The following is a 26,872-nucleotide window of genomic DNA, read 5'->3' as shown; positions in this document are numbered from 1 at the left end:
ATCAATGCCAAGACTGCGGGCCGCGACGGGAATGCAAGGGATCCAATGTGTTGGAGGTAACGGTTGGTACGTGTTGCCAGGGTATCGTATATGTGCTTGATGTGGAGATATCGAACCATGAAATGCCATGGCAGATGGTGAGTTGGGAAAGTTTTAGGAAAAATGTGTTGATCGTAGCAGTCAAAGTGGCCGTACGACTACCCATATGAAACCTTGAGGTTACGATGATTTACTTTGGTTCGAAGTAGGGGAAGTTAGAGGTGCTTCCATAGGAGTATATGGGGTCTCTACCAGAACCGATTTCTAACTTCAGTGGCTGGAGAAGCAACCTACTAGCAAGGATATCACCAACTAGCTTTTCTTGTCAGCTCTCTGGGTTCGGAGGTTGCTGAAATGGGCGATACATAGATTTTCTGTCGTTTATAGTCGAAACCGTAGCAACATGAGTACCAACAACATTTGGCAAGCAGTGGGACTGAACATGGCCGTATCACTGTAACGAACCAGTGACGGGTCATGTATTGCTGTCCCTGTCGTCTATTCATCTATGGATCCTTCCGTTTATCAAAAACACATAGAACCCGTCGCCCCTAACTCCTGCTAACTAACACTGCACACCAAGCTTGCGCAACGTCCCCTTTCCGGTAGTGATCTTCATACCAATTCTGAACACACATGTTAGTCTTAAAACTCCAAAGAGAAGAAACCTATCACATACCTTGCATCCAAATCGAACCCACCCAGCTTAGTAACCTCATCAAGCCAATCCTTACACTGAACCAGCATCTTGGGATTCTTCTCCGGATGGCCATCAGCATCAGCTTCACGCCAGATGTTCGCAGCCATCTCGTACCGCGCACAAGGCGCTGTCCAGTTATCCTTGAAGTTGCCTGTAAGAAGTGTTTTATCAACTGGCAAAACCTCTTTTTCTAAAATGGTCTTCGCTTCAGTTGTCCGGTCCATGTTTCTGAGAGTAGCAGCACGAAGGACGTTGAGAATAGATTTTTCGTCCACACCCTCTTTGTCCCAGTGTGGATTAGCGGATGATTCACTCCACGCCAGATTGGCAAGAGAGACTTCAAGATGGTCATTTCGCATGCGCTTATATCCGTTCCAGAAGAAGATCATCTCTTCGAGTGGTGAGACACCTACGGCGTCTACCAAGTCGCAATTCCATTCTTTCGCACGTGCCTCCCATTTCTGGATCTTACGGGCGACGAAGATGTCGAATGGTAGCTGACGTGCCATGAACTTCTTCTTTCCTACGTTCGGCATGACCTTGTTCATGTACTCCTCCGCCTTTGCGCCGTATTTCTTCGCTTCAGTCGGATTGGTTGTCTTGTGTTTTCTGTAGAGCTCGACGTAGGAGGCGGCGATGATGTGGTAATATAGTGCGTGGCTCCAGTTGTTGAGGCCAACACACTTCTCAAAAGCGAAAGCGGTGGCTTCGTAATCGTGCATGTACATGTTGTTCAAACTCCGTTCGAACCATGTAAGCGCTTCGAGCTGTTTTAGCTTCGACTCGCCCACGTCATGCATGAACTGAACAGCCTTCTCCAACTCTTTATCTGAAGCGAGCATACGAGACTCCTCCAGTAGCCAAAGATGGCTGGTAGGGTACCTTGCGCGCATGTACCGAAGCAAAGCTAGACATCGTTCCTTTGGGTATGCACCCTCGCCCTTGCTGGGAAGTATATCGCAGAAGTTTGTGAAACCATTAATGTATCCCATTAGCACAACGCCGGCCATGGCACCGTGGATGTTGTGAAACTTGGTCGCTTGCCATAGCATTCGCATGCCCCTTTCCCGATCGCCTTTGAAGCCAACAATCTTCAGTAAACCAGCAAAAGATGGCGGAATGAACGAGAGAATGAGTAACAGCATGCCGAAGCAGAAGTTGGATCCGGAGAGGATGAAGACATCCACTGGGTGATTGCTGAATGACGCAATTTCTGCGTCTGCATCTCCCTCATCGTTCAAGGTAAGTTGCTCAAAGTATTCGATAGCGTCTGGTAGGGAGTCCGATGGGTTCTCGTTCTTAGCGGGAAGCCCTGGCGCCGAGCTTGCTGCAATGTCAACCTTCTTCTGAGCATTGTTTAGCTCGACAGAGGCACCTTTATCGGCGGCAATATTGAGGTTCCCTTGGTATTCCACAGGCGTTTCACCACCAGTGTGATTTTCTGTAGCGTCCACAAAATCGTCCTCGTCCTCGTCGTCATCTGTAGTCTTCTTCGTTGCTGGTTGACTGGCCGTAGTACTTTGTTTAAGACTGGAAGTTGATGCTGCAGCGAACGGCTCGGCAGAAGTAGGAGCCTGAGAGGTTTTAAGAGCGCTGCCTGCCATGTTTGACCGAACCGAGCCCTTCGAAGAGCCGCGTGATCCTACCGAATTGACGCTACTCGTACTCCTCTCCGCCAAGAATTTTTTCTCGTTCTCCATAACACCCTCTAGCACGAGGTACGCTTTCCTCAACTTATAGAAACTCTTGATGGCTTCCGTCAAGCTCTCGTTGAGCACGCCGACAACGGCACTCATCAGCTGTGCCTCTGCCTGACATACCGCGTATTCGGTGCCTGGGGGGTATATGGGTGATTTGTACGCGTTCGGGTCTTTGCTAACTTGGCGTTGACGTTCGTAAGCAGAGTTCTCTGCTAGAGATAAGGCATTGGCAGCTATTGGCCACACCAGTTAGTCGAGGTCTGTGATACCATGTTGAATACGTGATCAGACCTTCGCGCACAATTTCCGGCTCGAAACCTAACGTTGCCCGTATGAAAACACAGACTCCCACTCCAAGCTACATGATATGAGACTAGAACCGAATTGTAGGCCCGAGGGCTGGTAGATAGGAATGTACCTGGTGGAATGGCGAACTGCCTTTGCTAAGGTGTGCTTCGGCGCTTTCGATATCATCGGCCATGATATAGGTGACGGCTGTGCTCGCGTGTGATTAGTTCTGTCCGCGCCACCGCACTGGGCGGTTGAGAGTTCGTACCGCTCATGGCATCCTCAACTGTGTTGCATTAGCGTCTGTTTTGCCCCATTATGTCGCAAGACTCACTCTGTGCAAGTTCGCTCAGAGAATCCAAGCTCTTTGTATGCCCAGGGGTATGGCCCTTGAGCCAACCGCCGACTTTGAACATGCTGTATAGATAATTCCTGCACGGCGGGGGACTGAAGGCGGGGCAGAGTTCACCAGAAGAAGCTGAGAGAAAGGGAGATAAAAAGGATTGAAGGAAAAGAAGTAGTATATTCAAACGACTGCACAAAGCGGATACCTCAGCTAAGACGCTGAGCGCGTGTCTAGAAACCTACTAAAGCCAACCAGACGGGATGTGCTTACAGCTTCGTCCGGCTGCTCGGAGCTAAAGTACGAGTACGTCATGTTCATCATCCGTAGCTTATCCTCCAGTTCACTCCGGGTGCGCGTTCAAACGAGTGAATACGGTATACGACGGCGATAACGAAACATTCAAATGCACCAAATGGAACTTTCTCGGAGCCAAGCAGCGACATGTGAGAGTCCATACCCCGCGAACCCAGTTTCCATGAGTGCCACGTGATGCCGCGCTAAGCCCTGCGGACAATGGCCGCCTCCTCCGCCATTAGAGCCGCATCACAAAGCTCACCAAAGCACAACATCGCGTCATCTTCTACCAGCTCACCCGATCGATCCCGTAACCCTTTTCCGATCGCATCTTCGAATCCGTCACAATGTCCGGTTCAGCACAAGGCAGCAACGACATGAAGAAGGCCGTAGTCAACGACTCCAAGAACGGCGAGCAACCACTGGCGCCCGAGAAGAAGCCCGCAACACAACTAGAGGAGGATGACGAGTTTGAGGACTTTCCTGTAGAAGGTATGCTGTGTGAAGTCGAATGAAGGCTTGCATTACGCTAACGTCCTATAGACTGGACTGAGGAGGAGACACAGATCCCCAACGGCAACACACATCTTTGGGAAGAGAGTTGGGATGATGATGACACAAATGACGACTTTGCGGTTCAGCTGAGGTAAGAAGAGCTCCATGTATCGGATAGAGGGCTAGGGCTAACGATGTACAGGGAGGAGCTTAAGAAGCTAGGCAAATGAGCGATACATCGGATAGTCGATACGAACGAGAAGCGATTCGACACGGGAAGACACGACGACCTTATCAAGGAGTAGGAATCTGGTTCGCTCAAGATACTTGCATGACTGAACAGGCGACCTCACGAAGGCTCTCCATACATGACGTCCATAGGGCAAGAGGTGGAGATGCGGTATCTCTATATTGAACCGAAAAGAGCTATAGCTACACAATCATAACTTCGAAGATATACCTTCCCCCATCTTGAGCCATCGTTCACTTCTTTGAGTGACTGGTTTACTTACTTGACAGGGCGGACACACCTGGCAGATCCTTGCCCTCGAGCAGCTCGAGCGACGCACCACCACCAGTCGAGACGTGGGACAGCTTGTCTTCTACGCCGTACTTGGCAGCAACAGTGGCTGTGTCACCACCACCGATGATGACAATCTTGCCGCTCTGTGCAGCATCAACCGCAGCATCAAGCGTCGCCTTGGTGCCCTTGGCAAACTTCTCGAACTCGAATACACCGGCGGGACCGTTCCAGAGGATGGTCTGCGCCTCACCAATGGCCTCCTTGTACAGCTCGATCGACTTGTCTCCGCAGTCGAGACCCATCCAGCCATCTGGGATACCATCCTTGTCCTCAGCGTAACCGGTCTTGGCATCCTTGTCGAACTTGTCGGCGGTGATGTAGTCAACGGGCAAGACAATCTTGACGTTGTTCTTCTTCGCCTTCTCAACAAGGTCCTTGACGGTCTTGCTGCCAGCCTCGTCGAACAAGCTGTCACCAATCTTGACGCCCTCGAGCGTTTTCTTGAAGGTGAATGACATACCTCCGCAGATGATGAGGCTGTCGACCTTTCCGAGCAGGTTGTCAATCAGCTGAATCTTATCGGAGACCTTGGCGCCACCGAGGATGGCGAGGAAGGGTCGCTTGGGCTCCTCGAGCGCTTGCGCAAAGTAGTCGAGCTCCTTCTTGACGAGGAAGCCAGATGCCTTTTGTGGGAGATTGACGCCAACCATGGAGCTGTGTGCGCGGTGGGCAGTGCCGAAAGCATCGTCTGCAATTGATTAGCACTGTGAGGCTACCGACTGTGTTACAAGGCCACTCACTGATGTAGATGTCACCAAGAGCAGTTAGGCCCTTCCTGAACTCCTCGACCTTGCTCTTGTCAACCTTCTGCTTCTTGCCCTCGTCGTCCTTGTAGCTGCCCTCTTCCTCAGCGTGGAAGCGCAGGTTCTCGAGGAGGATGACCTGGCCGTCGCTAGCGCCGTTGACGGTGTCCTCGACCGACTTGCCGACGCAGTCGTCTGTGAAGGTTACGCTCTTGCCGAGCAGCTTCTCGAGTTCGGGAACAACCGGCTTTAGACTGTACTTGGCGTTTGGCTTTCCGTCTGGGCGACCGAGATGCGACATGAGGATGACAGCTTTTGCGCCATTGTCAATTGCATGTTTGATTGTGGGAAGGGCGCCCACAATGCGCTGGTTGTTGGTAATCTTCTTGTCGCCGTCTAGGGGTACGTTGAAGTCAACCTGGATATGCAATTAGACTCACAGTTCGCGTGTGTTATACAAGTATTGGAGATATACGCACTCGGATAAGGACACGCTTGCCCTTGAGGTCGACGTCGGCGATTGACAGCTTGTTAGAGAGAGACATGATGGGTGTATGGTAGTACTGTGATGGTGTGAGTCTCGTGAAGTCTTCTATGTACCAACGATCTATTGAAAGTTGTAACGGCAAGTTATATATCTCAGATAAAGTTGCACTTACGTCAAGAAGCTGGAGAGAGGAAGATGAAGCGTGGGTGGTTTCAATGTTTGTTGTCGAGCTTCAGATCGTCATGGGCAGGCTTGGTGGGGTGTAGCGGGGCAATCCACAGGTTCCTCCCAGCTGCATGCAAAGCTTCTTGCTCCCACTCGTTATCGAACCACAAAAAAGCAAGCTGACGTGACCGGACTAACAAAATTAGCTGATATAAAACACATTTTGCTGCCCGCGCGTCCTGGCGCTTCACAAAGTGGGCGGCCAAGGTCCATGTCCTCCCGCGGCCGAGAGTACTCTGTGGTGTTAGGGTATTGCAGCTTCGCGGACCTTCCCATGTCCCTGCGCGTCATGAACAAGCCTTTCGTGAACATACGCAAGGTGAAAGATGTTCGTGCATAAAGGTAGTACTTCATTCTGATCAAATTCGAGGCTGTACATAAACGACATTGACCCGTATCAAGAGTCAACTAACCTGACGCCGTGCAAATGCCCAACCAAACATGCTAACGCGCAAAAAGCTCAACGGGCATCACCCGATACCATCATGACCTGGCCCTATGTGTACGCATAATATATATACATGGGAATTCGTTCGCATGATCGGATAGCCTTAGGCGGCGTCATCGGCCGAGTTCGTCAAGGAAAGGTAAGCCGTCCAAGCGATACCCACGGTAGATACAAATGGCTAACATACGTTAGTCGCTAGCATTATGACGTAGAGTACAACACTTACAATCTGGAATTGGATAGGCATGATGCGGAAGTTGATAAGCTGTACAGCCGGCCAGACCATGTAGTTGGCCTGGAGCGCAGGCACATAGACGTCCTGGAACTTGCGCTGCACAGCACGCTTGCCACCACCCTCGGCAACTGTCATGAAGGTGAAGAAGGCAGCCAGACCAGCTGGAGCGAATAGGAACTGATCGAAAGCTACGCGCTTCAATGCAGGCAACCAAGCCGCAGTCTTTGACACTGGAAAAGTCCTTGACAAGAAGCCGAACCACCTGTGCTGGATGGGGGACATGAGGAAACCGTAGGACATAAACCTCGTGGTTCGCTCGAAGTCGAAAGGCGGTGGGAGGAGCTTCGAGTCGGGAATAAGATCGTTGTCGTTGAACGGGTTCCGTCTGTCGAGCTCGTGAATCTCGATTGCCAAAAAGTCATCTTTGCCCGGTCCGCCCTTCTTGCGTACTGCGCGCTCCCGCACAGCGGTCAGCGTCTGGGCTACTGTATCCGCAATGCCACCCAAAACCTGCAGACGGTGTTAACCTTCCTTTTTCGTCATGTCCGAAGATATGTCGGGTCTGGCGTGGATGTCGCGAATTTCGATGCGAAAATTGCGCGGCAACGGTTCGCGATACGCAGGGAGGGTGTCTATAGTAAGAGGGCAGCACGTACGGCGTTGGTGATCATCGTGGTCAAGACTGGTCGCGCCGCATAGTACTGGTTGTACTTGCGCGTGAGCAAACTGACTGCAGCCATTTGTAAAAGGAATACTATGGAGTGCAGCAGGGGCTGGCAATAGTTAGTCGACCATCATATAGTATCAATACCAGTGGCTCACAATCTTCCCGTAAATCCAGCGACTGTTTAGCTGGTAAAGCAGTCTGTGTCTGGTGCTGTTCATGTTGAGTATGGGTCCTTTGAAAAGCTCTAGGTGTAGCGTTGCTTGAAGATCGCGATGACGTTATGGAACGTAGCCGCGAGGTCCGTGTGCGGCTATAAGTGGCCCTATCTATGGAGACTCTAATGCGCGATAAGGGCTGAGGGCAGGCGAGAATGCTATTGTGATTATGAGAACAGTTTGTAGGAAGTGTAGCAGGAGCAGGTGCAGGCGCAGCCGCCGCCCAGGGTTCAGATGCGGAGGTGCTGGGAATAGTGGCGAGAGTTTCGCGGGCCGGCACCAATGACGAGTTTCAGACATGAACTGCCATCAGCCTAGTTCCGCGCGGCTACCGGTTCGTACCATGAGCTATGCTCCAACTCGAGTTGTGAGCCTGAGACAGCTAGCACTTTCTTGCTGATCAAGCTCCATGCTAACACCTGTACTCCAGTATGCTGAGCACCTGCTGAGTTCGATAACGATTCTTGGCGTCACAAGCATAATCCAATTGGTTACGAGCATCAGCGCAACACAGAGATAAGACAGTAGCATATTATATATATTGCACACCCCAACGACAGGGTGCTAGTCTCAGCTGTGTAAAGTCTACTGCGAGCCTACGAGGCCACAGCAACAACACTCGGTAAATCACGAACATCAACAGCTTCATTGGTAACCAGATCAACGACTCGTATGGACTCCACAGATAACACACCTGCAGAGAGTGCAAGAAATTTGAGATCAGCTGTATAGCAAGAGCCAGGTGAAAGTTGCCTACGCAGGTTAGCATGTCCAATTCACCATAGTTTTGCTGATTATAACTCACCCTAAACGGATGTCGGTCGTCAAGCATATTAACTCCGCTGTCTCTGTCCTCGCATTCTTTTGCTTAGCGTACACGACGTTTTCGTCGACTATCGCTATTCCGAGCAGCTCCTTTCTGTCCCCTCGAGGTCCGCCTACAGAAGATGTAGATGGATGTGACTTGTGCCTCCCCAAGTCGCGAGACCTCTTTGCAATGACGAGAACTGCTAACCTTCGTGTTTTATCGGACCGGTTGACTATAAATACATCCCATGTGAAGGTCTCGCCGACTTGGACACTGGGTGGCCCAGATACTGTCAAGGTGACGTTAACGTCATTCTTTGAAGCGTCCTGCTCAGGCTGGTCTTGACTATCTTGAGTGGCAAGAGAGTCAGGGTTGACTGCATTCGCGCTTTGTGTTGTAGAGTTACTCTGCCGATGGATAGCCTTGGTCAAGCTGAGGGCCTGGTCGGACGCAAAGTCGATGGGCGTCTTCCACTCAATAGCAATATCCGGATGACATTGATCAGACATGGTAACATTGGCCTCAACATTCAAGGTCAAATAATAACCCTTGCTCCCGAGTGCTGGCGTCCCGTCAGTGCCAAGATCAGGCCAGATCTTGTACAGAAACGTCAGTTGGTCACCAGGTTTGTGACTTGTCGTAGTATCCAATTCGTCACTCAACTCCCTGACCTTGCCTCCATGCAGATTCAAACTGACCTTCTTGATTCTGACGTCGTAAGTAGCGAATTGAGCGACTTCCAGGTCCAAAGAGGCCATCAACGACAGGTCGCTTAACGACGCCTGGATCCTTGAATACCTCATCCTCCATATTAATGGTGGAAGTACGCGGAACAGGGGTCTCTGTCCGTTTCGAATTGGTCGAGCCATCTCTTTTGCAGCAGGAGCACTCGGCGTGACCTTGCTGATACGCATTGCCGAAAGCCTTGGATGGATACCAACAAGTCCAGGGTCATTCTCAAAAGCCTGGAGCAGATTTAAAGGCGTAGGTACACGGCTTGGGAGGTATTCGTCCTCTAATGCGTCCTTTTGCGGTCTTTCTGTGGGCTTGAAGGAGGCTGTGGGTTGGAAGTACACCGCGGGCTTATGATACCTGCCCTGAGGACGAGCTGCTCCAGATCAGATACTATACATGATAGATCGATTGAATTTCTCACCTATGAAAACGTCCACCTTCCAGATAACATAAGTATGAGCACTGTCCCCCTCACCATGGTTGACAACCGTAGGCTCATCTGTGTGATTGATGGTACCAGAGAAGATGACTTCCTTGGGAGGCGTAGCCTTCGTGTCTTGGTCAGACGGAGGAACTGTACTGAATGCAAAAGCTTCCACGTGGATCACCAGTCTCGCAAGGTACGACTTCAAAGTCGCTTCTTCTAACAGTGGTGTTTGGAAGACAACATATACAGCTAGGAGCTCATCTAAAGGCCTGTGCATGAGTAAGAGACATGCTAGTTTTGTCGGATTGTCTGAGACGTACCAAGGAGCAGCACGTTTCGTTGTGCTAAGAACGGTAATATGGAGCCATTGTCATCTGCTGCACCATTCCAAGAGTCGATTTCGTTCTTGATGTTGATGTCGGAACTTGCAGGCACAACAGCTTCCAGGACCGAGCTCTCCGCGAATTCGAGGCTCCTACGGGGCGGCGTCTCCTCAGCGTCTGCCATGATTGCCCGCAAGGTTGTCGAAGTGAACGTGAGTGTGAAGGCGCACGTGAATACGGTGCCTGAGCTAGGGGTCCGGCTTCTGCGCTAGTGAAGGTGTCCGTGCGCTAAGAAGTTCCACATCTTCTTCGCATACGAGCGTCCTCACTTTACCTGTCAAGCACGCGCTATCTTCAACAACCGTCACAATGAACGGACCCGCATACGCGACCCCAGCGCCCCAAGGCCCCGTCTGGTCAGCTGCGACAGCAGCGGATGGCAAAGAGTACTACTACAACAGGCTTACCCAGGCCACTACATGGGAGAAGCCCGACGAGCTCAAGGACGATGTAGAGGTATGTGGCCATCGCGCATATATGTTGGGCGAAAGCTAACACTATACAGCGTGCACTTCCTGGCACTGGCTGGACGGCGCACATGTCAAATGGCAGGCGATACTACATTAAGATCGGCACTACTGAGACGAGGTGGGAAATACCCGACGTTGTCCAGAAGAAGATCGACGAGTACAACCAGAATCAGCAGAACCAGCGCCCTCCCCCTGCAGGTCCTGCCGGATGGCCAGCGGGACCAGCCTCGAGCGCGCCTTCATACGACAACAGGCGCGAACGCGACGAGTACCGGCCTGACCGACACGACCGTCGCGATGATCGTGATCGTGACCGCCGCGACGACCGTGAATCTGGCTTTGGCGGCGACCGGCCCAACATCAGCTTTACAACGGGCACCGAGCTCCAGTTCTCAACCCCGCAAGAGGCTGAGGCTGCCTTTATGAAGGTGCTCAGGCAGATGAAAGTGCAGCCTGACTGGACTTGGCTGCAGGCTGTGCGCGCTGGTATTCATGACCCCAACTGGCGCGCTATTCCTGAGCCAGAGAAGCGCGAAGAGGCCTTCAAGAGGTACTGCGAAGACTTGCGCGCCCAGGAGAAGCACAAGGAGCAGGACCGCCAGGCCAAGCTACGGTCCGACTTCACCGCCATGCTGCGCTCGCACCCCGAAATCAAGTACTACACACGCTGGAAGACCGCTCTGCCGATCATCGAAGAGGAAACCATCTTCCGCTCCGCCAAGGACGATACCGAGCGCAGGGCTCTGTTCGAGGAATACATCATCTCTTTGAAGAAGGCGCATGAGGAGGAAGAGGCAGAGAGTAGGCGATCCGCTCTCGACGAGGTCATGAGTTTGCTACAGGGCTTGGATCTGGAGCCATTCACTCGCTGGCAGGCGGCCGAGGAGAAGTTGGAGCAAAACCACGAATTCAACAGCGAGAAGTTCGAAGCCTTGACTCGAATGGACGTCTTGAACCAATTCGAGAAGCATATCAGGCAGCTCCAGCGCGAACACAACGACAAGGTCCAAGCCGAGCGACGCAAGAAGCACCGTGTCGAGCGCAAGAACCGTGATGCATTCCTCGAGCTCCTAGATGATCTTAGGAAGAGCGGCCTGCTCCGCGCTGGTACCAAGTGGAAGGACATTCATGATGCCATCCAGGATGACCCGCGCTACACGGCTATGCTTGGGCAGAGCGGATCCTCGCCACTTGATCTGTTCCGTGATGCTCTGGAGGAAGAAGAGGGCAAATTCCGCACCCTGCGCCGAAGGGCGCTTGACGTACTGGAGGTAGGCTAATCCTCAACTATTTATCAGGTCTCAACTAACTTTGCTGCTAGCAACAACGCTTCGAGGTCACTACATCGACCCCTGTGGAAGAGTTCCTTAACATTATGCGCAAAGATCCTCGCACCGCTGATATTGACGAACAGTCCATGCATAGCATCTACAATTACGTCCTCGCGAAGGTCAAGAAGCGCGAGGAGGAAGAACGTCGAGATGAAGAATACATCGAGCGCTCAGCTGTGGACAAACTTCGCTCTGTCATCAAGCATCTTGATCCGCCAGTGTCGCTATCAGAGACCTGGGAAGTGGTACGTCCCCGCGTTGAAAAGACAGACGAGTATCGCGCACTGAAATCAGATACCCTCCGCGAGTCGGCTTTCGATAAGTTCATGTCCCGTTTGAAGGAGAAGGAAAGCGATCGCAGGGACCGGAGCAGGCGCGATGATCGCGACCGTGATAGGGATAGGCGCGACCGAGATCGTGAGTATCGCAATGGGCATTCTGATTCTCATCGTCGTCATCGTACGCGAACTCGCTCACCTGAACATGATCCGTACGCTGCAGAGCGCCGTCGTGCGGTGCAGGACCGGGAGGCGCGCTACAGGAACAACGATAGCACAGGCTTGTCTCCTCCCCCGCGTCGTGAGCGCCGAGATGACGATCGCTATGAGCGTTCTCGTCGCAGCCCCGGTGGTGATCACTACGGACGTGAGCGTCGCGAGCGCGAAGTCGAGCGCGAGCGATCCTACGTTAGCAGGGCTGATCCTCGTGAGGCCACTGTTAGTCTACTGGATTACGGCGACAGTGGTGGTCGCACCTCGTCAACTCGACGCCGTCGGGAAAGCGACGAGAGCTCTTCCAAACGTGACCGTGAGACAAAGGTACGTAAAACTATGCCCCATCTATCTTGATAGCATGGCACTGACCTCCTCACAGCGCGCTCGCTACTCTCCACGTGCTGCCGACCGTAAGTCGAAGACTCCTGTCCCCGAACCCACCGCCGCAAAGAAGGAAGAAGAAGACCGCGCTCTCCGCAGTGGAAGCGAGGAGGGTGAAATCGAGGAAGATTAGAAGTTTTCTCTCGTACATCGCTCTCGTAGGAAGCAGGCGACATTCACTCATGGTCTCCAAGCAGCCTAGTACTGGAACTACTCTTGTAAGTAAGTTACGGTACTTTCTTTCTTTGAACTATATGAATTCTCGGCTGCGTTGCCACTACGACGTTAGCTCGAGAACGTGTATCATAGTCTCCTCGTAGACAGTGCCTATAAAAAAAATACTAGAATACCAACATTTTCTATAATGTACGAAGTTGTCATGGGTCCGATGTTTGTGACGACGGGGCAATGAAGTTCTCAAGTTGATAGTGGTAAAAGTATAGGTATCCTAAAGTTTGTGAGACTGTAGCATCTAATACCTGCTCTGGATGAAGTAAGTACCTATGTCGAGTATCGACTATTAACTCTTGAACTACGTTTGTCTACAGTCCCTGAACTACTCGAGCATAGCTACCTAACATATGTCCACGCGTTACTCACATTCTTCTTCCCATCGCTCGATCCCATGTATAGACTCGCGGCATTAACAGAGCCATTCCATCTAAAGAACGTCTTGGACGACTTGACCTGCATCAAAAGATTGACCAACGCACCATCCGCCCTTCCATGTTTTGTAGCCTCGACTCGGTATCTCAGCCATAATGGTTTCCTGAATGAGCGGATTCGCCTTACGAAGATGTCGTTGGAGATCATGTCTTGCTAACGCGGTCAACCCAAGTGCTTCAGATCGTACGACTTGGTCACTAATGTAGAGTGCAAATGCAAAGAAGTTGGTATTTTCATTGTTGACCAAAAAAGTCAATTGAGCCATCACCAAAATCGACGTTGGAGCTGATGCGTTCCGGTCTCGATGAGTGCAATCGTGGTGCTCGTTTGAAGGAGCACGTCTTTCAGTGTTGCACGTAAATCGTACCCTGGACGGGTCCATGAGTTCTTAGGTAATATTTTACCTTGCTCGGCTGTTAACGTAACACATAACAGACAACTTCAGCGTACGCTGTTGTATAAAGTTGTGAATGCGTACACCTTTCAGCTCAAGTAGCGTGGTTTTGCGCCTCAATCAGTTGTCGGTACATGACATGTCGGAAGCGTGTAATCCTGGCGAACCTCGGCCCACATGAAGCTACCCCGGACCTCCACTTCTCCTCTCCACGCGTTAGCGGCGGCGCCCTTCATATACTGCGCGCAACACCATCATGTAGTAAGCACGACGCAGAGCCCAGTCGCTCACACCTTCCGCTCTACCCCCGGCTCATCCGCTTCATCCCACCATGTCTTCCACCGCTTTCGTCCCGTTTTCCGAACCGCCCTACATCGTCGGCCTACCGTCTCCATACTACAAGGAGACGCATCTGAGATGGCAAAAAGCATGTCGCGAGTTCGTGGACAAGTATCTGATGGAGAAGTCTCTGGAATGGGACACAAATGAGACTGTACCTGAACATGTCTTTGAGACGTTCGCGAAGGCAGGCATGCTGCTACCTACGCTCCCGGCTCCTTTGCCAGTAGAATGGTTGAAGAGGCTGGGTATACACGACATTCTCGGCGTGGTCAAGGTCGAGGAATGGGATTATATTCATACTATGATCTATGCCGACGAGGTATGGAAGCCTTATTCTGCCAACCCCGCTTCGGACGTAACTAACAGGCTCACCAGATGGCACGAACCGGACTTGCCGGACCTTCTGGATCTCTTACGACTGGCATGGCTTTCGGCGTACCGCCTATCATCAAATTTGGCAACAAGCAGCTCCAAGAGCGCTTCCTTCCCGAACTCCTTACTGGCAAGAAGCGAACTTGCATTGCCATTACTGAGCCCGAAGCCGGATCAGACGTCGCAAACATCACAACGACTGCTACAAAGACACCTGATGGAAAGCACTACATCGTCAACGGAACCAAGAAGTGGATCACAAATGGCATCTGGTCGGACTACTCTTCGATGGCAGTAAGAACTGGTGGCCCAGGACCCACGGGTCTATCGATGTTGGTTGTGCCCTTGAAAGGATACCCAGGAGTCAATATGCGTCGACTGAAGGTTGGCGGTCAAGTCAGTGCAGGGACCACTTTCATAGAATTGGACGATGTCAAAGTGCCAGTCGAGAATCTTATCGGAGAGGAGGGCATGGGCATGAAGTACATGTAAGGCAACTTTGGGCATTAGGAACCACCCCAGCTAACGTCAACCCTCACAGTATGACAAACTTCAACCACGAACGGCTCACCATTGCTATTGGCGCAACCCGTCAAGCGCGTGTCGCCCTTTCCGCCGCAATGGAGTACGTCCTCAAACGCGAAGCCTTCGGCAAGCCGCTCGTTGATCAGCCCGTTGTCCGTCACCGTCTAGCCAAAGCCGGTGCTCTGTTGGAGTCTCAGTGGGCTTGGGTCGAGCAGTTTGTATACCAGATGGTACATTTACCAAAGGCATCAGCAGATGTTGAACTAGGTGGATTGACAGCTATGGTCAAAGCACAAAGTGGCATTGTCTTGAACGAGTGCGCTCAAACGGCGCAACTGCTGTTTGGCGGTAATGGATACACAAAGAGTGGGCAAGGAGAGTTGGTTGAGAGTAAGTATATCGAGTACTAGGGTGGTCACAGACAGTAACTAACATGCTTACAGGAATCTACCGTGAGGTTCCAGGTGTACGGATACCAGGTGGTTCAGAAGACGTAATGCTGGACTTGGGTGTGAGGCAGCTCGTAAAGAACTTCAAGAATAAGACCAAGGCAATGGAGAGACCGAAGGGCTCGTCAAAGTTGTAGGGGAATTGGATCTTAGAGGCATTCTTGGAAGATACATCAGATCCCTTGCAAAGGCGACATAAATCTGACGATTTCAGTAAACTACTTCTGCCGTCACAGTGTTTCCACTCGTATTCATCTCTCTAAATTCGCGTACATACATACCAGTTTCACTTGATACATGCACACTTTACTAATCGTAGCACCGATGATGCGCTGGCCTAAAGACCTTGACTCCAGATTCGCAAAGTGGAGCTCAAAGCTTATCCTGTAGCGGTTGTCCCACAGGTTTAGTTGCACAACGTTGCATAGCCTCTGACTGCACGGGATTGTGCTTTTCCGGGCTTTAGCGGATAACGATTCCGTCCCAACGGTTGAAAGCTTGTACGAGTTTCAGAGCACGACAATGGTCAGAGTGATGGATGCAAATCATGGCGGAGTCGGAGTAGAAAGACGAATACCCCAGACACCCCGTTCTTGCGGGTCGCTGAACACGGGTGATGTCGGCGGTAAGCCCCACACGCAGGCTGCGTACCCGTACGGGGTACACGAATCGATGGAAAGTAATCATGATCTCTGACTCTGCAATGATGACACGGTGAGTACTCCGGGGTACATACAGGTGACCTTGAGCCTCATCAGCGGAGAACGTCCAAGGGACCAGACCACGCCGTGCGACGGCCATTTCCCTGCAGATCGTGTTGCGTGGAACCGCTAAAATGGTTGCTTTAGACATGCACATCAAGGCTTGACATGATCCTCGCTATATGTCCGTGTTGCAGAAGAGATGACCAGTGTAATGTGCCCCAGATGTTTGGATAATCCAGAAGGCCTCTCAGGTACCGACGGGTAGGGACGGACTGCGGCCGCGGATGCTCGATCACGATCGCTGATGCAGAGAAAAATTGTGCGGGAGGTGCAGGAGGTTGCCGAGCATCTAGGGGCAATCTGGAAGGATGGAACGTCTGCATCACTGCAGATTGGTGGTTGCGTTCCCATTGCCACATGCAACGGCATGGCGTAGTCCGAGTCTTCACCGAGATGGGAAAGCGTGCGTTCCCCGCAATTTTTTAGCCCACGCCAGAGATCAACCTCCAGGCGTTCGCTAACTCGTCCATTCTGACATTACCGCGACCACACAGTTGGAAAAGAGCCTTTGCTCCGAGCGCCGACTGCATGAACTCACTCAGCCTCTTGCAATGTTCGTTCACGCCATCCATGGTAATCTTTTGTCCGTACACCAATTGAAGCAATTGTTGCTGGAGCGGTCAGTCAACTCTCATCCGATCAGAGAAGACGGCAAGCACCGTGCCCACTAAGGTTGACGATGCAGATTTTATTGGGGTCTGCGTCGGGGCAATGGACTTGTCCGTACGATTGGCAAAAAGCCGCAAACATACCTGGACGCCTATGTGTCCTCACGTGCACCCGAGACGGCTAGCACTTCGGCTATAGAATCCAGAGCTGTCTGGCTTGGTCATGGCATTCCGCTCATAGACACCAATCGCGCCGTCCCTGGGATATTCATTTCCGCACTCTACAGCGATGATCCTACGCCAGGCTCGTCTTTGTGGGACTCTACGCGAATCGAAAGTGCCGCGAACCCCACAACTTCCATGACTCGAGTTTCTGTCAATGAGTTGGGTACTCGCGTGCCAAATGTCTGTGGCAGTCAGCGCGAGCGTGCTCTTGGCGTTCACAAGCTGTAAGGCGTGCAGGGCAGAATCGGCTTTGAGCGAATCGAAGAACCGCGGCATCTTTCCCGTGCACAAGGAATGGACGAGCAGCTGACGTTGCTAGACGCGTTTGGATCCAGGAGCGGGCTTTGTCCCGATGACATCCGAGGGTTATCGGCGTCTTAGTTGCCAAGGATAAAGCGCCGACCAGCCGCATCTGGGGGACTGGGGTACCAACTAACGATCCCCAGTGGGGACCGGGCGGCGTCATGAGCGTTAAAGCGCACCAGGTGAAGCGTGGCTTGTCTGCGTATCCTAGCATACGACTAGCCCTGACATGCAATCCACTCTCGCGAATTATGGTCTTTATAATCCTCGGGCGCCCCCAGACCCCTCGCGTGTGGTAGGAATTCTCAACGCTATCTGCAACCCATCGTGCTTCCAACGCAGACACCAGATAGAAATATCTTGCAACCATGTCTGATTACTCTGCTTCCCCGTCCGACCATCACAACGAAATCCAAGCACCGAAACGAAAAGCCACCCAAGCCGGTCTTGACGGACATGCCACCGGGCGTTCAGTAAAGAGGAGGGCTTCCAAAGCGTGTCAATGTTGTCGAGCTCGCAAAGTGCGATGCAATGTCACAGAGCACGGCGCTCCTTGCACAAATTGCAGACTAGACGAAGTCGATTGCATTGTGTCGGAGAGCAGGCGCAAAAAGTTAGTTCCACATTCCCGTGCAATATCCGACGACGTCTCCACAAGCAACGTGCACTGCTGTTTGATCAACATTTTCGATATGGCATGTTCCATCCCGTGTCGTCATCCCCCATCGGCTGAGGGTTCGGTATTTCTGGCCTAGCCACTTATAGGGCGTTGCACCTATTACAGTTGCCGAAAGCATTCTAGCCAATGGCTGCCAATGCACCTACACCAAATGTACGCCTCATACTGACAGCTGCAGGAAATGGAGCAAAGACGACGACCAAGTCACGGAAAACACAAGCACACCAGTTAACGCAACACGCAAAATCGCATCGCGTGACGCGCTGGACGGTGCCCAAAACCTGAACCGAACGTCGTCACGAGGGTCACATGAGGCAGAATCGAGACGAGACGAGCATGTACCTCACTCTATATGTGTGTTCACCAAAGTATTTCATCACTCGTTCTGGGCTAATCGCAACGCAGACCAAAGTCATGGCCATCGTATCAATTCTGTCGCGAGCATTTCGGATATCCAGCGTCGTCTCTCCATTACCTCCCAAATCAATGGCTTACCTACACTGCCATTTTCGCCCTTTTCGAATGAACCTCGAGCACCTTTCTTTGGAAGTTTACCACAGAAGCCTGCCCCTGGCGAGCTGCCTCGATTTATTAAACCCCTTCCGGCCAAAATCGGACCTGACGAGATCGCGTATCTGGAGAAGAAAGGCGCACTATCTGTACCAAAGGGCAATCTTCGCGGTGAAATGCTCCGCGCATATGTTGAATTTGTCCATCCGTACATGCCACTTTTGGATCTACACGACTTCTTAACAATGGTGAATAGACGTGACGGCAGCAAAGGAAAAGTCAGCTTGATTTTGTTCCAGGCCGTCATGTTCGCCGGATCGGCGTTTGTTGACATGGAACACTTGCGCACCGCAGGTTACGCTACTCGAAAAGACGCGCGCAAGGACTTTTTCCAAAAGACTAGAGTAAGTTGAGATCTCCTTTCGGAAGGCTTGGCAAATCACGTTCGGCCGTATCGGTCTCAAACACTATCGGAGTGTTTCGGACACACCGATATTCCGAGCACATGCCAACATGTGAAGACCGACGGGCCTACAATGGTCCGATAACATGTGAACAATCAACTAATCATGTCTTCAGATCCTCTACGACTTTGATTACGAGTCCGATCGAGTGTCACTTGTCCAAGCACTTTTGTTGCTGACGTACTACTACGAGACTCCTGATGACCAGAAAGACACCTGGCATTGGATGGGTGTCGCTACATCGGTCGCCCACACTATCGGACTGCACCGCAATCCAGATAATACCAACTTGGATAGCAAACGCGTCAAATTATGGAAGCGGATATGGTGGTCAACCTACATGCGTGACCGACTCATTGCGCTTGGCATGCGACGACCTACAAGGATAAAGACTGAAGACTTCGATGTGCCTATGCTGACGTTGGACGATTTCGAGATTGCACCTCTTCCGGATTCGATCACTTGCTTACCGGCTGACTGCCGTGTGGCACGGGACGTGGATGCACAGCGACAACTAGCTATCATGTGCATTGAGAAGGCTAGACTGTGTCTGTGCATATCCCATGTGCTATCCAAACAATACTGCGTATTGAACAACAACCACGGCCTTCAGAATGACCGCACAACTATGATGTTGCTCCCGAAAAAACTAGATCCTGAGACTAGTGAGGTCAAAGCATGCGATGAAGAGCTCCAGAAATGGGTGTCGGAACTCCCGGAAGAGGCCAAGTATACAGACACGCCCAGCGGTGAAGCAGCGATCGATCTTGCGAGGTCATTATTGCACATGGTCTTCTTCACCACGTTGTCCGCATTACATCGGCCTCAGGTCCTACCAAATTCACAAGGCGGCCCAGCCAGCGCTCCGACGAAAGAGAATGTCGAATCTGAACTCCTAGATGTTTCTCGCCGTAATGTTCGTCGGGCAGCTTCAGCTATCACATCGATCGCACAGCGTCTAGACGTTGGCGGCCTCGTCAAGTACCTGCCAACAACGGGTGTCACCGTTCTTCTACCAGCAATCATCATCCACCTACTTGACATCAAGGCGCCAGAAGAAGAAACTCGCCGGTCGTCTCTTCGTGGTTTTTGCCAGTGCATGGCTGTCATGGGTAAACTGCGAGATCTTTACGCTGCTGCCGATTACTCTGTGGCTTTCTTAGAAGCCGCCATTCGCAAAGCAGGCATCCATGTTGCTCCTGTAGCAGCCGCTCAAGCTGTGCCAATGCCCAAGCCTTCACCTGTAACTACAGTAGAGGACCTTGTAGACGCCGGAAGACGACTCGACCTAGTCAACGCAGCGACAACAGCGACGCAAAATCTACGACCCTCGACCCTGACACCGCCGCCAGATAATGGCACCACCAATATGCTCGCTCTCGAGAAGCAGCACAATCAGCCTAACGTCACGGATGAGGAAGTTGCTCGTCGCCTCGAGACTTTCCTCGCATCTACGCCGCCAGAGTCCGATCACGAGCAAATGCCCAGTATCACTATCGCTGAAGAATCGCATATGGCTAATGCCACAGCTTCTGCAACGAACTCACACGCACACGATAGCATGAACTCAATGGATTTTAACAAGTGGAGCACAATGGACCTTCCAGCAAATCCATTCGCAAACAACATCAACCACCACCGGGATGACGAGATGCTATTCTCTAGCTTACCGCTGAACAACGAATTCGACGATGGCGATTTTGATCAGTTGCTGAACCTGGATGCGGTTGGCGAGGCATTTAACTTTGACGAATCGGCTCTTGACAACAATATGGGCCTAGGAGACGTAGACTGGCTCAATGCTGGAAACGATCTTACAATTGAGGCATGAGATGAACAGTTCGACCTTCGAGCATGATGTCACGATTTTCTTTTGCGTAACGGAAAAGTCATCTTATGGGATTTTCTTGGATCTGTGGCATTGTTCTTTGCGAAGATATCCATTTCCTTATTATTCTCCTATGCATATATCTTCTTATCAGATAGTGACAACGACGTGATAATGGGAATTGGTATAGGAAAAGTACGTTTGGCAGCGAGGAGGAAGGACATTGCTTATGGATTATATTGTTCAGCATGACGATACGAGTTGAACTATCTACATGACTTCTCACTTCAGACTCTCCAAATATGCGCGTGACTGTTTGAATCACGATGCTCACACTGTGTATACCTCGGCACACACACCAGTTGATAGACGTGCCTAATGCACGTAGCACACCGCAACTTACGAGCTGGCGGAGTCTAGCCCATGTCAGTCCACCGTTAGCTAGCGATCAGATATGGTACTATAATAGCGTGTCGGAAGAGATCTGTTTGCGCTTCCGTGAAGCCAGACCCCGGAATCCCGTGGTACCGAGTGGAGTCGGCGTATGTCAAAGTCTAGGTCTGAGTAAATGACGATGTGTGGTCTGGACGATGCGGCATACGCCAGTCAATATTCAAAAGTAGCTTGTCTGATTATCAAGCAGATAGACACATCCACAGAGTCGCTTGATCCTACACACACAACGGAGACAATGCCCATCAAATGCAATATTACCAACCCCCCACTTTGAACCCTCCTAATCTCCAGCCACACTATCAAGCCAGCAAAGCCTTCCTCATCATCTCCCAAACCTCATTCAAATTCCCTATAGACCCCTGCACCGCACCTCTCAGCAAACTCTTGACATCCTTCAATCCCAGCCGACTCTGCTTAAATCTCCACACCCCACCAATCGCAAGCACAAGCGCAAGCGTCCTAACCACCCTCCTTGCCCTCATCCTCGCAATACCCTTGTTCGTATATTCGATATTCCAGTCATTCCACCTAGGAAAGGTGCATCTTCGCCAGAAGTCGATCTGTGTGTACGGATAGACGGTAGGATTCCAGCCATCGCTCGTAAAGTACCAGCTTGAGCAGCCACTCTGCCACACAGTATTTTTGAGCGCACGCTGAATTTCAGACGTGTAAGCGACTTCGGCGGAGTGCTTGACGTCGACGGTGCGGGCTTCATTTGTGAGAAGCAGGCGGATGAAGTTCAAGGAATAGTTTACCATGTCTGGGGTTGGATGTCAGTGAAAAGCGCTCGGAAACATGCTTGTATGCTTGTTGTTGGAACTTACTCTCGCTGGCCATGACAACGCTCGAGTGCCCAGTTGCTGTGTTAGGACCAAAGATCATCATGAAGTTTGGAAACCCATCGACAGCTGTGCCTAGGTAAGCTTGAGCGCCTCCTCGATCTTCCATTACTTGTACTAGGTCTTGTCCGCCTTTGCCGATGACTTTGAGTGGGTGGAGCCATCTCGTAGTGTCGAAGCCGTTTGCTAGGACAATGACATCTGCGGGTATTTCTCGCTCTGGGAAGTCTTCCCTCTTCGCATTCTTGGGGTACGTCGCACCGGGGCCGATGATAACACCATGCTCAGTGACCCTGTTCAGCGGCTGAGTAGTCAACTCAATCTTTGGATCATTCAAGCTGCGCAGCCACCGCTTGTCGAAGATGCGGCGTTTGCAACCGACACCGTAGTCCGGCGTCATGATGTCCCAGTACTTCTCAGGAACGCGTTTCCGCATGCTCTGAAGTGTTTTCTCTTCATATATCTTCCTCTGTTTCTCGGCATATGGTGTATTGGGGAAGAGCTTGAGGAAACCAACTTCAGCACCAGCGAAGATAAGGAAACGGGCTAGTTCCTTGAGCCCCGGTACGTTCCTCATGATCTTAGGACCATTCTTCTCCCACCACTCGTCACCGCCGGGCGGTGATGGAGCCGGAACAACCCACGGCGGTGATCTCATCAATTGAGTGACTGACTTGGCGTTGTAAGGCGCATTGGGTAGACGGGGAACGAGTTGCGCGCTGCTACATCCAGTGCCAACAACGACGACGTTCTTGTCTGTGAAATCGACGGTTTCATCCCATCTTGCTGAATGAAACATCTTGCCCTTGAAGTTCTCAATGCCCTTGATTTCATTAGGCCAGCCCCTTGGTTCGACCAATCCTCCCACACAACTGATCACAACCTTGGATTTTACAATCTCAGTCTCCGAGTATACTGCATGCTCGCCCTTTTCCTGTGCGATCTTTATGCGCTCCTTTGATGAGAGATCGCCCATGCCTGCCACCATACGACGGAGAGTGACCTCCCATAGTTGCTCGTCTTCCAGCCATCTGCAGCTTTCGATATCCGTATTAAGTTCAAATTTGTCTGTGATGCGGTATTGCTCGCATACCTCGTGGTAGTAGCGCACGATTTCTTTGCCGGGTGGGTGGAAAGAGGTCCAATTTGGATTTTGGGCGAAGCTAAAAGAATAGAAGACGGCGGGTACGTCACTGTGTTGTGTTAGCACGTTTGTAGAAAGTACGGTGGCGGCTAAATTCAAAGTATCTGGCTATTGCCATGCACATCATCTCGGAGAGTTTGCGAACTTACCAAGCAACTCCAGGATACCGATTTATCCACCATGTTCCTCCGATGCCTGCTTGTCGATCGAATACGCGAAACTGATCAAATCCAAGTTGCTGCTTCAGCTGACAGGCCATGGCAATGCCAGATGCGCCGGCACCAACGATGATGACGGGATAATATGTGTAGGCATCCTTCTCGTAGCCGTTGACTCGTCGTATCGTTTCCGTGATCATCTTGGCGACTTTGCAGTAGGTATAGCTGAGGGATAGAATAGGCGAACGTCCGCTCTTAAGTTGTGAGACGACGCACGAAATGTGACGGCGAAGTCAACAAGGCTTCGTTGAGACTAAACTTTAGCCGGGCGCCTTAATCGGTGACCGAGTCGTTGGAGAGACGAATCAGTACAACGATGGAGTTGGTATAAGAGCAAGTTCTCGATGAGGAGACATCTCGGCCACCAACAGCGTGCTTCGTTTTCCATGGTTACCTCGCGTGGGGCGAGCATGTCTCCTGAGCCTCGGTAGATTGTCGTTGACGCGTTAGCTCTGGAGAGCCGGACATATCGGCAATTTCACAACATGTCTTGAATCGAGCAGCTCGTCGTTTCTATAGGCCTATCCTGGCCTGCGGGGAAACCCAGCTCCAGCTCTTGCTATAAGGTTGCATTGGCGAGATGTCAGCATAAACGAGACCTCGGGATGTCAGCATGAACTCCAATGATCCTTGAGAAGGAATGCGTTCGAGTCATGAAGGGTAAAGCTCGTTGATTCCTATATCGATATCTTGACGTACACAGCATCGCAACAAGTTCCAGAGAAGAGCGGGAAGCCATATTGTTTATATATACAGTCTGAGAAATATATGGGTCTTGTAAGCCACAAGTCTATCACTGCGCGGTGCAGCACTCACGTGGGAACGCGGGTAACGCACGGGCGCATTGTGTTAGGCGGTCGCGAACTTGACCTCATCGTGTGAACAGAGCAGCGGCTGGATTCCCACCACCAACAAGTCAAACCTTACGAGGAAGACTCGTTCGCCTTTCCAAATCATGCACTGGCCCTGAACAGAACGTCTTGCCCTCAAGTCGTGCACAGATAAGCACATCTCAGCACAATGAATACCATCGACGGTTCCGACCGTCACGTCAAGACAGAAGAAGGCATGCAATCAGAAAGCCTCAGCTAACGTGATCACGACTAACACCTCGCAGCGCCGCCGCCGTCACTGCTTGCCATCGTTCTCGATACCAACCCACATGCTTGGGCACATCTGTCGTCGACGCTCTCGCTTTCCGCCGCCCTAGCCAACATCCTCGTCTTTATCAACGCGCATTTGGCCTCGGGGAATTCAAACGAGGTTGCTGTGATAGCTTCACATTCGCACAAGACGACCTTTCTATACCCCACACCTACTGAACCGCAGCCTCAGGTACGGCGTGGTGATACAAACGGCCATGTGCAGACGAATGGACATGGGAACGACAAGGAACAGCACATGGCAGAGAGTGCGAACAAGTACCGACCATTCGCTGTCGTAGAAAGTGCTATTCTACGAAACTTTGTCAAGCTGCTCAACGAGACGAAAGAGAGTCATATTGAGGCAACGCCTACGACACTCATTGGCGGTGCTCTCTCCATGGCCCTTACCCACATCAACAAGCAAACCATTCTCCATGCTCCAACAGCCGCCTCCGCCGAGAGCACGTCCCTCGCAGCACTCGCCGACTCTGAAAATACCCACGTCGACCGCGTACCCCTCACATCTCGCATCCTCATTGTCTCAGTATCCGGCGACCTCGCAAACCAGTACATACCCGTCATGAACTCCATATTTGCCGCACAAAGGAAGCGAATACCCATAGATATCTTGAAATTGGCTGGTGATACTGTGCTATTGCAGCAAGCCAGCGATGCCACCGGAGGTGTATACATGAAGCCGGACCGACCAGAAGGTCTGCTACAGTATCTGATGATGGCATTCCTACCAGACGTAACAGCACGAACAAGTCTGATAGTTCCCAGCGCTGGCGGTGTCGACTTCCGTGCAGCATGTTTCTGCCACAGGAAGGTTGTGGATATTGGCTTTGTCTGCAGTGTGTGCTTGAGCAGTAAGCCAATACACCTACCTACTCACTCAACAGAATGCTAACTCGAGATAGTTTTCTGTAACCCAGATCTTCCTGATAATCTCTGCATGACCTGCGGCTCCTATCTATCGCTGCGCAGTGCTGTCATGAACCCGCCGGCATTGATACCACGGAAAAAGAAAAAGAAGAAGAGGGCCGGAACTGATTCCGCAACACCAGGGGCAAACACTCCAGTAGGACCCGGTACGCCTCTTCATGCGTAAGATATCGCTCGCGGATCTGGAAACTCCCACCAGATTCCATGATTTACCGCGGTACACCTTTCTCGGATATGTGTGCATATCTGCTACAGTCCTCCGGCCCGTGGCGCAGGCTAGTTCAAGCAAACGAGGTAAAGTTGCCTACGTTATGGAGAAAGTGGAGACCTTGACGGCAGGCGTATTGAGCCACTAGAACGGCTGTACGATAGCCTTCCCCCTCGAATCGGAAACCGTGGCAGTAGGCTTTGTTCTATGAAGCCCAAGCCTATGCAAGTGACCGTACATTAGTACCTGCACTTCTAGTTTTCTATAATGAAGTTCTCTCGACGCAGTGTTCTATTCCAGGGTGGCATCGCCCCTGCTACCGTCGATACGGACGTGTTATAGCAACGCGTGCAACAGCAGTTCTGGTGATTACTGAGCTTCCAGAGCATCAGCCGAGGCAAGGATGGGGAAAGACCTGTAGCATTTGAAGGAATCGGTGCAATTAGGTGGGAGGATAATACAAGACCAGGACTTGGAAACATGCCCGAGACAGCGCTCCGAGAAGTTCCTCGTATCACAGCTCACAAGGCTTCCAGACCAGATCAACATGACAGCCTTGTACCCACATCTCAACCGTCCCAACCTATCGTACCTGTATACTCACATGCCAACAATCATAATGTCGGTATTCCGAGCAAATGCGACATAAATACTCATGTCAAATGCACAGATAGGGCAGTAACAGGGTCCAAACATTCAGACTGAGCGACATTGACGCATGTACTTAGCTGCGACATTGATCGGTGAGTCTCAGGGATAGCGGCTACTGGTGCAAACAAAAGCAAGATGGATCAATGCAAGACAGACGATTGCGGTAGACGAGGCGAACAGCGAATCCGGCAGTCTGGTGCAGTGCTATTCTAGACGCAGACAGAAACATGATGAGATGATGCCAGGGGTGAGGATCCCCGCTGGACCTGCATGGTGCATCTCAAGGTTGTTGGAGGCGGTTGCGGAGGAGTCGCGGGATGTGGGTAGAGTGGCCGTCACGGCTCGGCGTGGGATAGGAAAACGGCGACAGAGATAAGGGATTTTGAGGCCATCTCCGCCGGCACCCGGGGGGCCAAGTTTGATTGACTTCAAGTATAGCACTTGTAAACTCTAACACAGTGATCACACCACAAGACACAAGCTCAAGACCCCAAGATTCCCCATGCAGTACTCGGGAACGACATGTTGCATGGTATCTTTGATGTCCATATCTACGCTAAGCACGCACCTTGCCTAATGCGGGCTTGCCCAGCACCCGAAGATGTTAGACCAGGGATGGCCTGGACTTGTTTTCAAACTCCAA

The 26,872-nt window shown here is 51.5% G+C and overlaps 9 protein-coding genes across 9 annotated transcripts; 4 read left to right on the top strand and 5 right to left on the bottom strand.

Annotated features, from left to right (window-relative positions):
- Positions 1-604: 604 nt before the first annotated feature.
- On the bottom strand, positions 605-3,143 carry ALTATR162_LOCUS4772 (uncharacterized protein; the record flags this gene model as incomplete). Its single annotated transcript, XM_043312387.1, has 4 exons — positions 605-665; positions 719-2,672; positions 2,996-3,013; positions 3,062-3,143. The coding sequence occupies 4 exons, from the start codon at positions 3,141-3,143 to the stop codon at positions 605-607; spliced, it is 2,115 nt and encodes a 704-aa protein (XP_043168322.1).
- Positions 3,144-3,714: 571 nt separating this feature from the next.
- On the top strand, positions 3,715-4,092 carry ALTATR162_LOCUS4771 (uncharacterized protein; the record flags this gene model as incomplete). The annotated part of the gene is made up of 3 exons (XM_043312386.1): positions 3,715-3,859; positions 3,911-4,013; positions 4,065-4,092. 3 exons carry the CDS (start codon positions 3,715-3,717, stop codon positions 4,090-4,092), a joined length of 276 nt encoding a protein of 91 aa, XP_043168321.1.
- A 210-nt stretch (positions 4,093-4,302) lies between these two features.
- On the bottom strand, positions 4,303-5,733 carry ALTATR162_LOCUS4770 (uncharacterized protein; the record flags this gene model as incomplete). The annotated part of the gene is made up of 4 exons (XM_043312385.1): positions 4,303-4,322; positions 4,375-5,133; positions 5,186-5,606; positions 5,668-5,733. The coding sequence occupies 4 exons, from the start codon at positions 5,731-5,733 to the stop codon at positions 4,303-4,305; spliced, it is 1,266 nt and encodes a 421-aa protein (XP_043168320.1).
- Positions 5,734-6,451: 718 nt separating this feature from the next.
- On the bottom strand, positions 6,452-7,468 carry ALTATR162_LOCUS4769 (uncharacterized protein; the record flags this gene model as incomplete). The annotated part of the gene is made up of 4 exons (XM_043312384.1): positions 6,452-6,526; positions 6,575-7,093; positions 7,240-7,356; positions 7,406-7,468. The coding sequence occupies 4 exons, from the start codon at positions 7,466-7,468 to the stop codon at positions 6,452-6,454; spliced, it is 774 nt and encodes a 257-aa protein (XP_043168319.1).
- Positions 7,469-8,061: 593 nt separating this feature from the next.
- Positions 8,062-9,942, bottom strand: ALTATR162_LOCUS4768 (uncharacterized protein; the record flags this gene model as incomplete). Its single annotated transcript, XM_043312383.1, has 4 exons — positions 8,062-8,218; positions 8,271-9,381; positions 9,430-9,696; positions 9,756-9,942. The coding sequence occupies 4 exons, from the start codon at positions 9,940-9,942 to the stop codon at positions 8,062-8,064; spliced, it is 1,722 nt and encodes a 573-aa protein (XP_043168318.1).
- A 185-nt stretch (positions 9,943-10,127) lies between these two features.
- Positions 10,128-12,627, top strand: ALTATR162_LOCUS4767 (uncharacterized protein; the record flags this gene model as incomplete). Its single annotated transcript, XM_043312382.1, has 4 exons — positions 10,128-10,274; positions 10,324-11,559; positions 11,610-12,437; positions 12,493-12,627. 4 exons carry the CDS (start codon positions 10,128-10,130, stop codon positions 12,625-12,627), a joined length of 2,346 nt encoding a protein of 781 aa, XP_043168317.1.
- A 1,258-nt stretch (positions 12,628-13,885) lies between these two features.
- ALTATR162_LOCUS4766 (uncharacterized protein) lies at positions 13,886-20,626 on the top strand (the record flags this gene model as incomplete). The annotated part of the gene is made up of 7 exons (XM_043312381.1): positions 13,886-14,215; positions 14,272-14,756; positions 14,810-15,183; positions 15,237-15,375; positions 18,000-18,175; positions 18,227-18,735; positions 18,911-20,626. The coding sequence occupies 7 exons, from the start codon at positions 13,886-13,888 to the stop codon at positions 20,624-20,626; spliced, it is 3,729 nt and encodes a 1,242-aa protein (XP_043168316.1).
- A 752-nt stretch (positions 20,627-21,378) lies between these two features.
- ALTATR162_LOCUS4765 (uncharacterized protein) lies at positions 21,379-23,420 on the bottom strand (the record flags this gene model as incomplete). The annotated part of the gene is made up of 3 exons (XM_043312380.1): positions 21,379-21,839; positions 21,904-23,111; positions 23,212-23,420. The coding sequence occupies 3 exons, from the start codon at positions 23,418-23,420 to the stop codon at positions 21,379-21,381; spliced, it is 1,878 nt and encodes a 625-aa protein (XP_043168315.1).
- Positions 23,421-24,300: 880 nt separating this feature from the next.
- Positions 24,301-25,536, top strand: ALTATR162_LOCUS4764 (uncharacterized protein; the record flags this gene model as incomplete). The annotated part of the gene is made up of 3 exons (XM_043312379.1): positions 24,301-24,346; positions 24,398-25,294; positions 25,346-25,536. 3 exons carry the CDS (start codon positions 24,301-24,303, stop codon positions 25,534-25,536), a joined length of 1,134 nt encoding a protein of 377 aa, XP_043168314.1.
- Positions 25,537-26,872: the final 1,336 nt, after the last annotated feature.

This window comes from Alternaria atra, assembly GCF_907166805.1.
Source record: "Alternaria atra isolate CS162 genome assembly, contig: 23, whole genome shotgun sequence".
NCBI classification, from domain to species: domain Eukaryota; kingdom Fungi; phylum Ascomycota; class Dothideomycetes; order Pleosporales; family Pleosporaceae; genus Alternaria; species Alternaria atra.
This window is presented reverse-complemented; position numbering and strand designations above follow the sequence as displayed.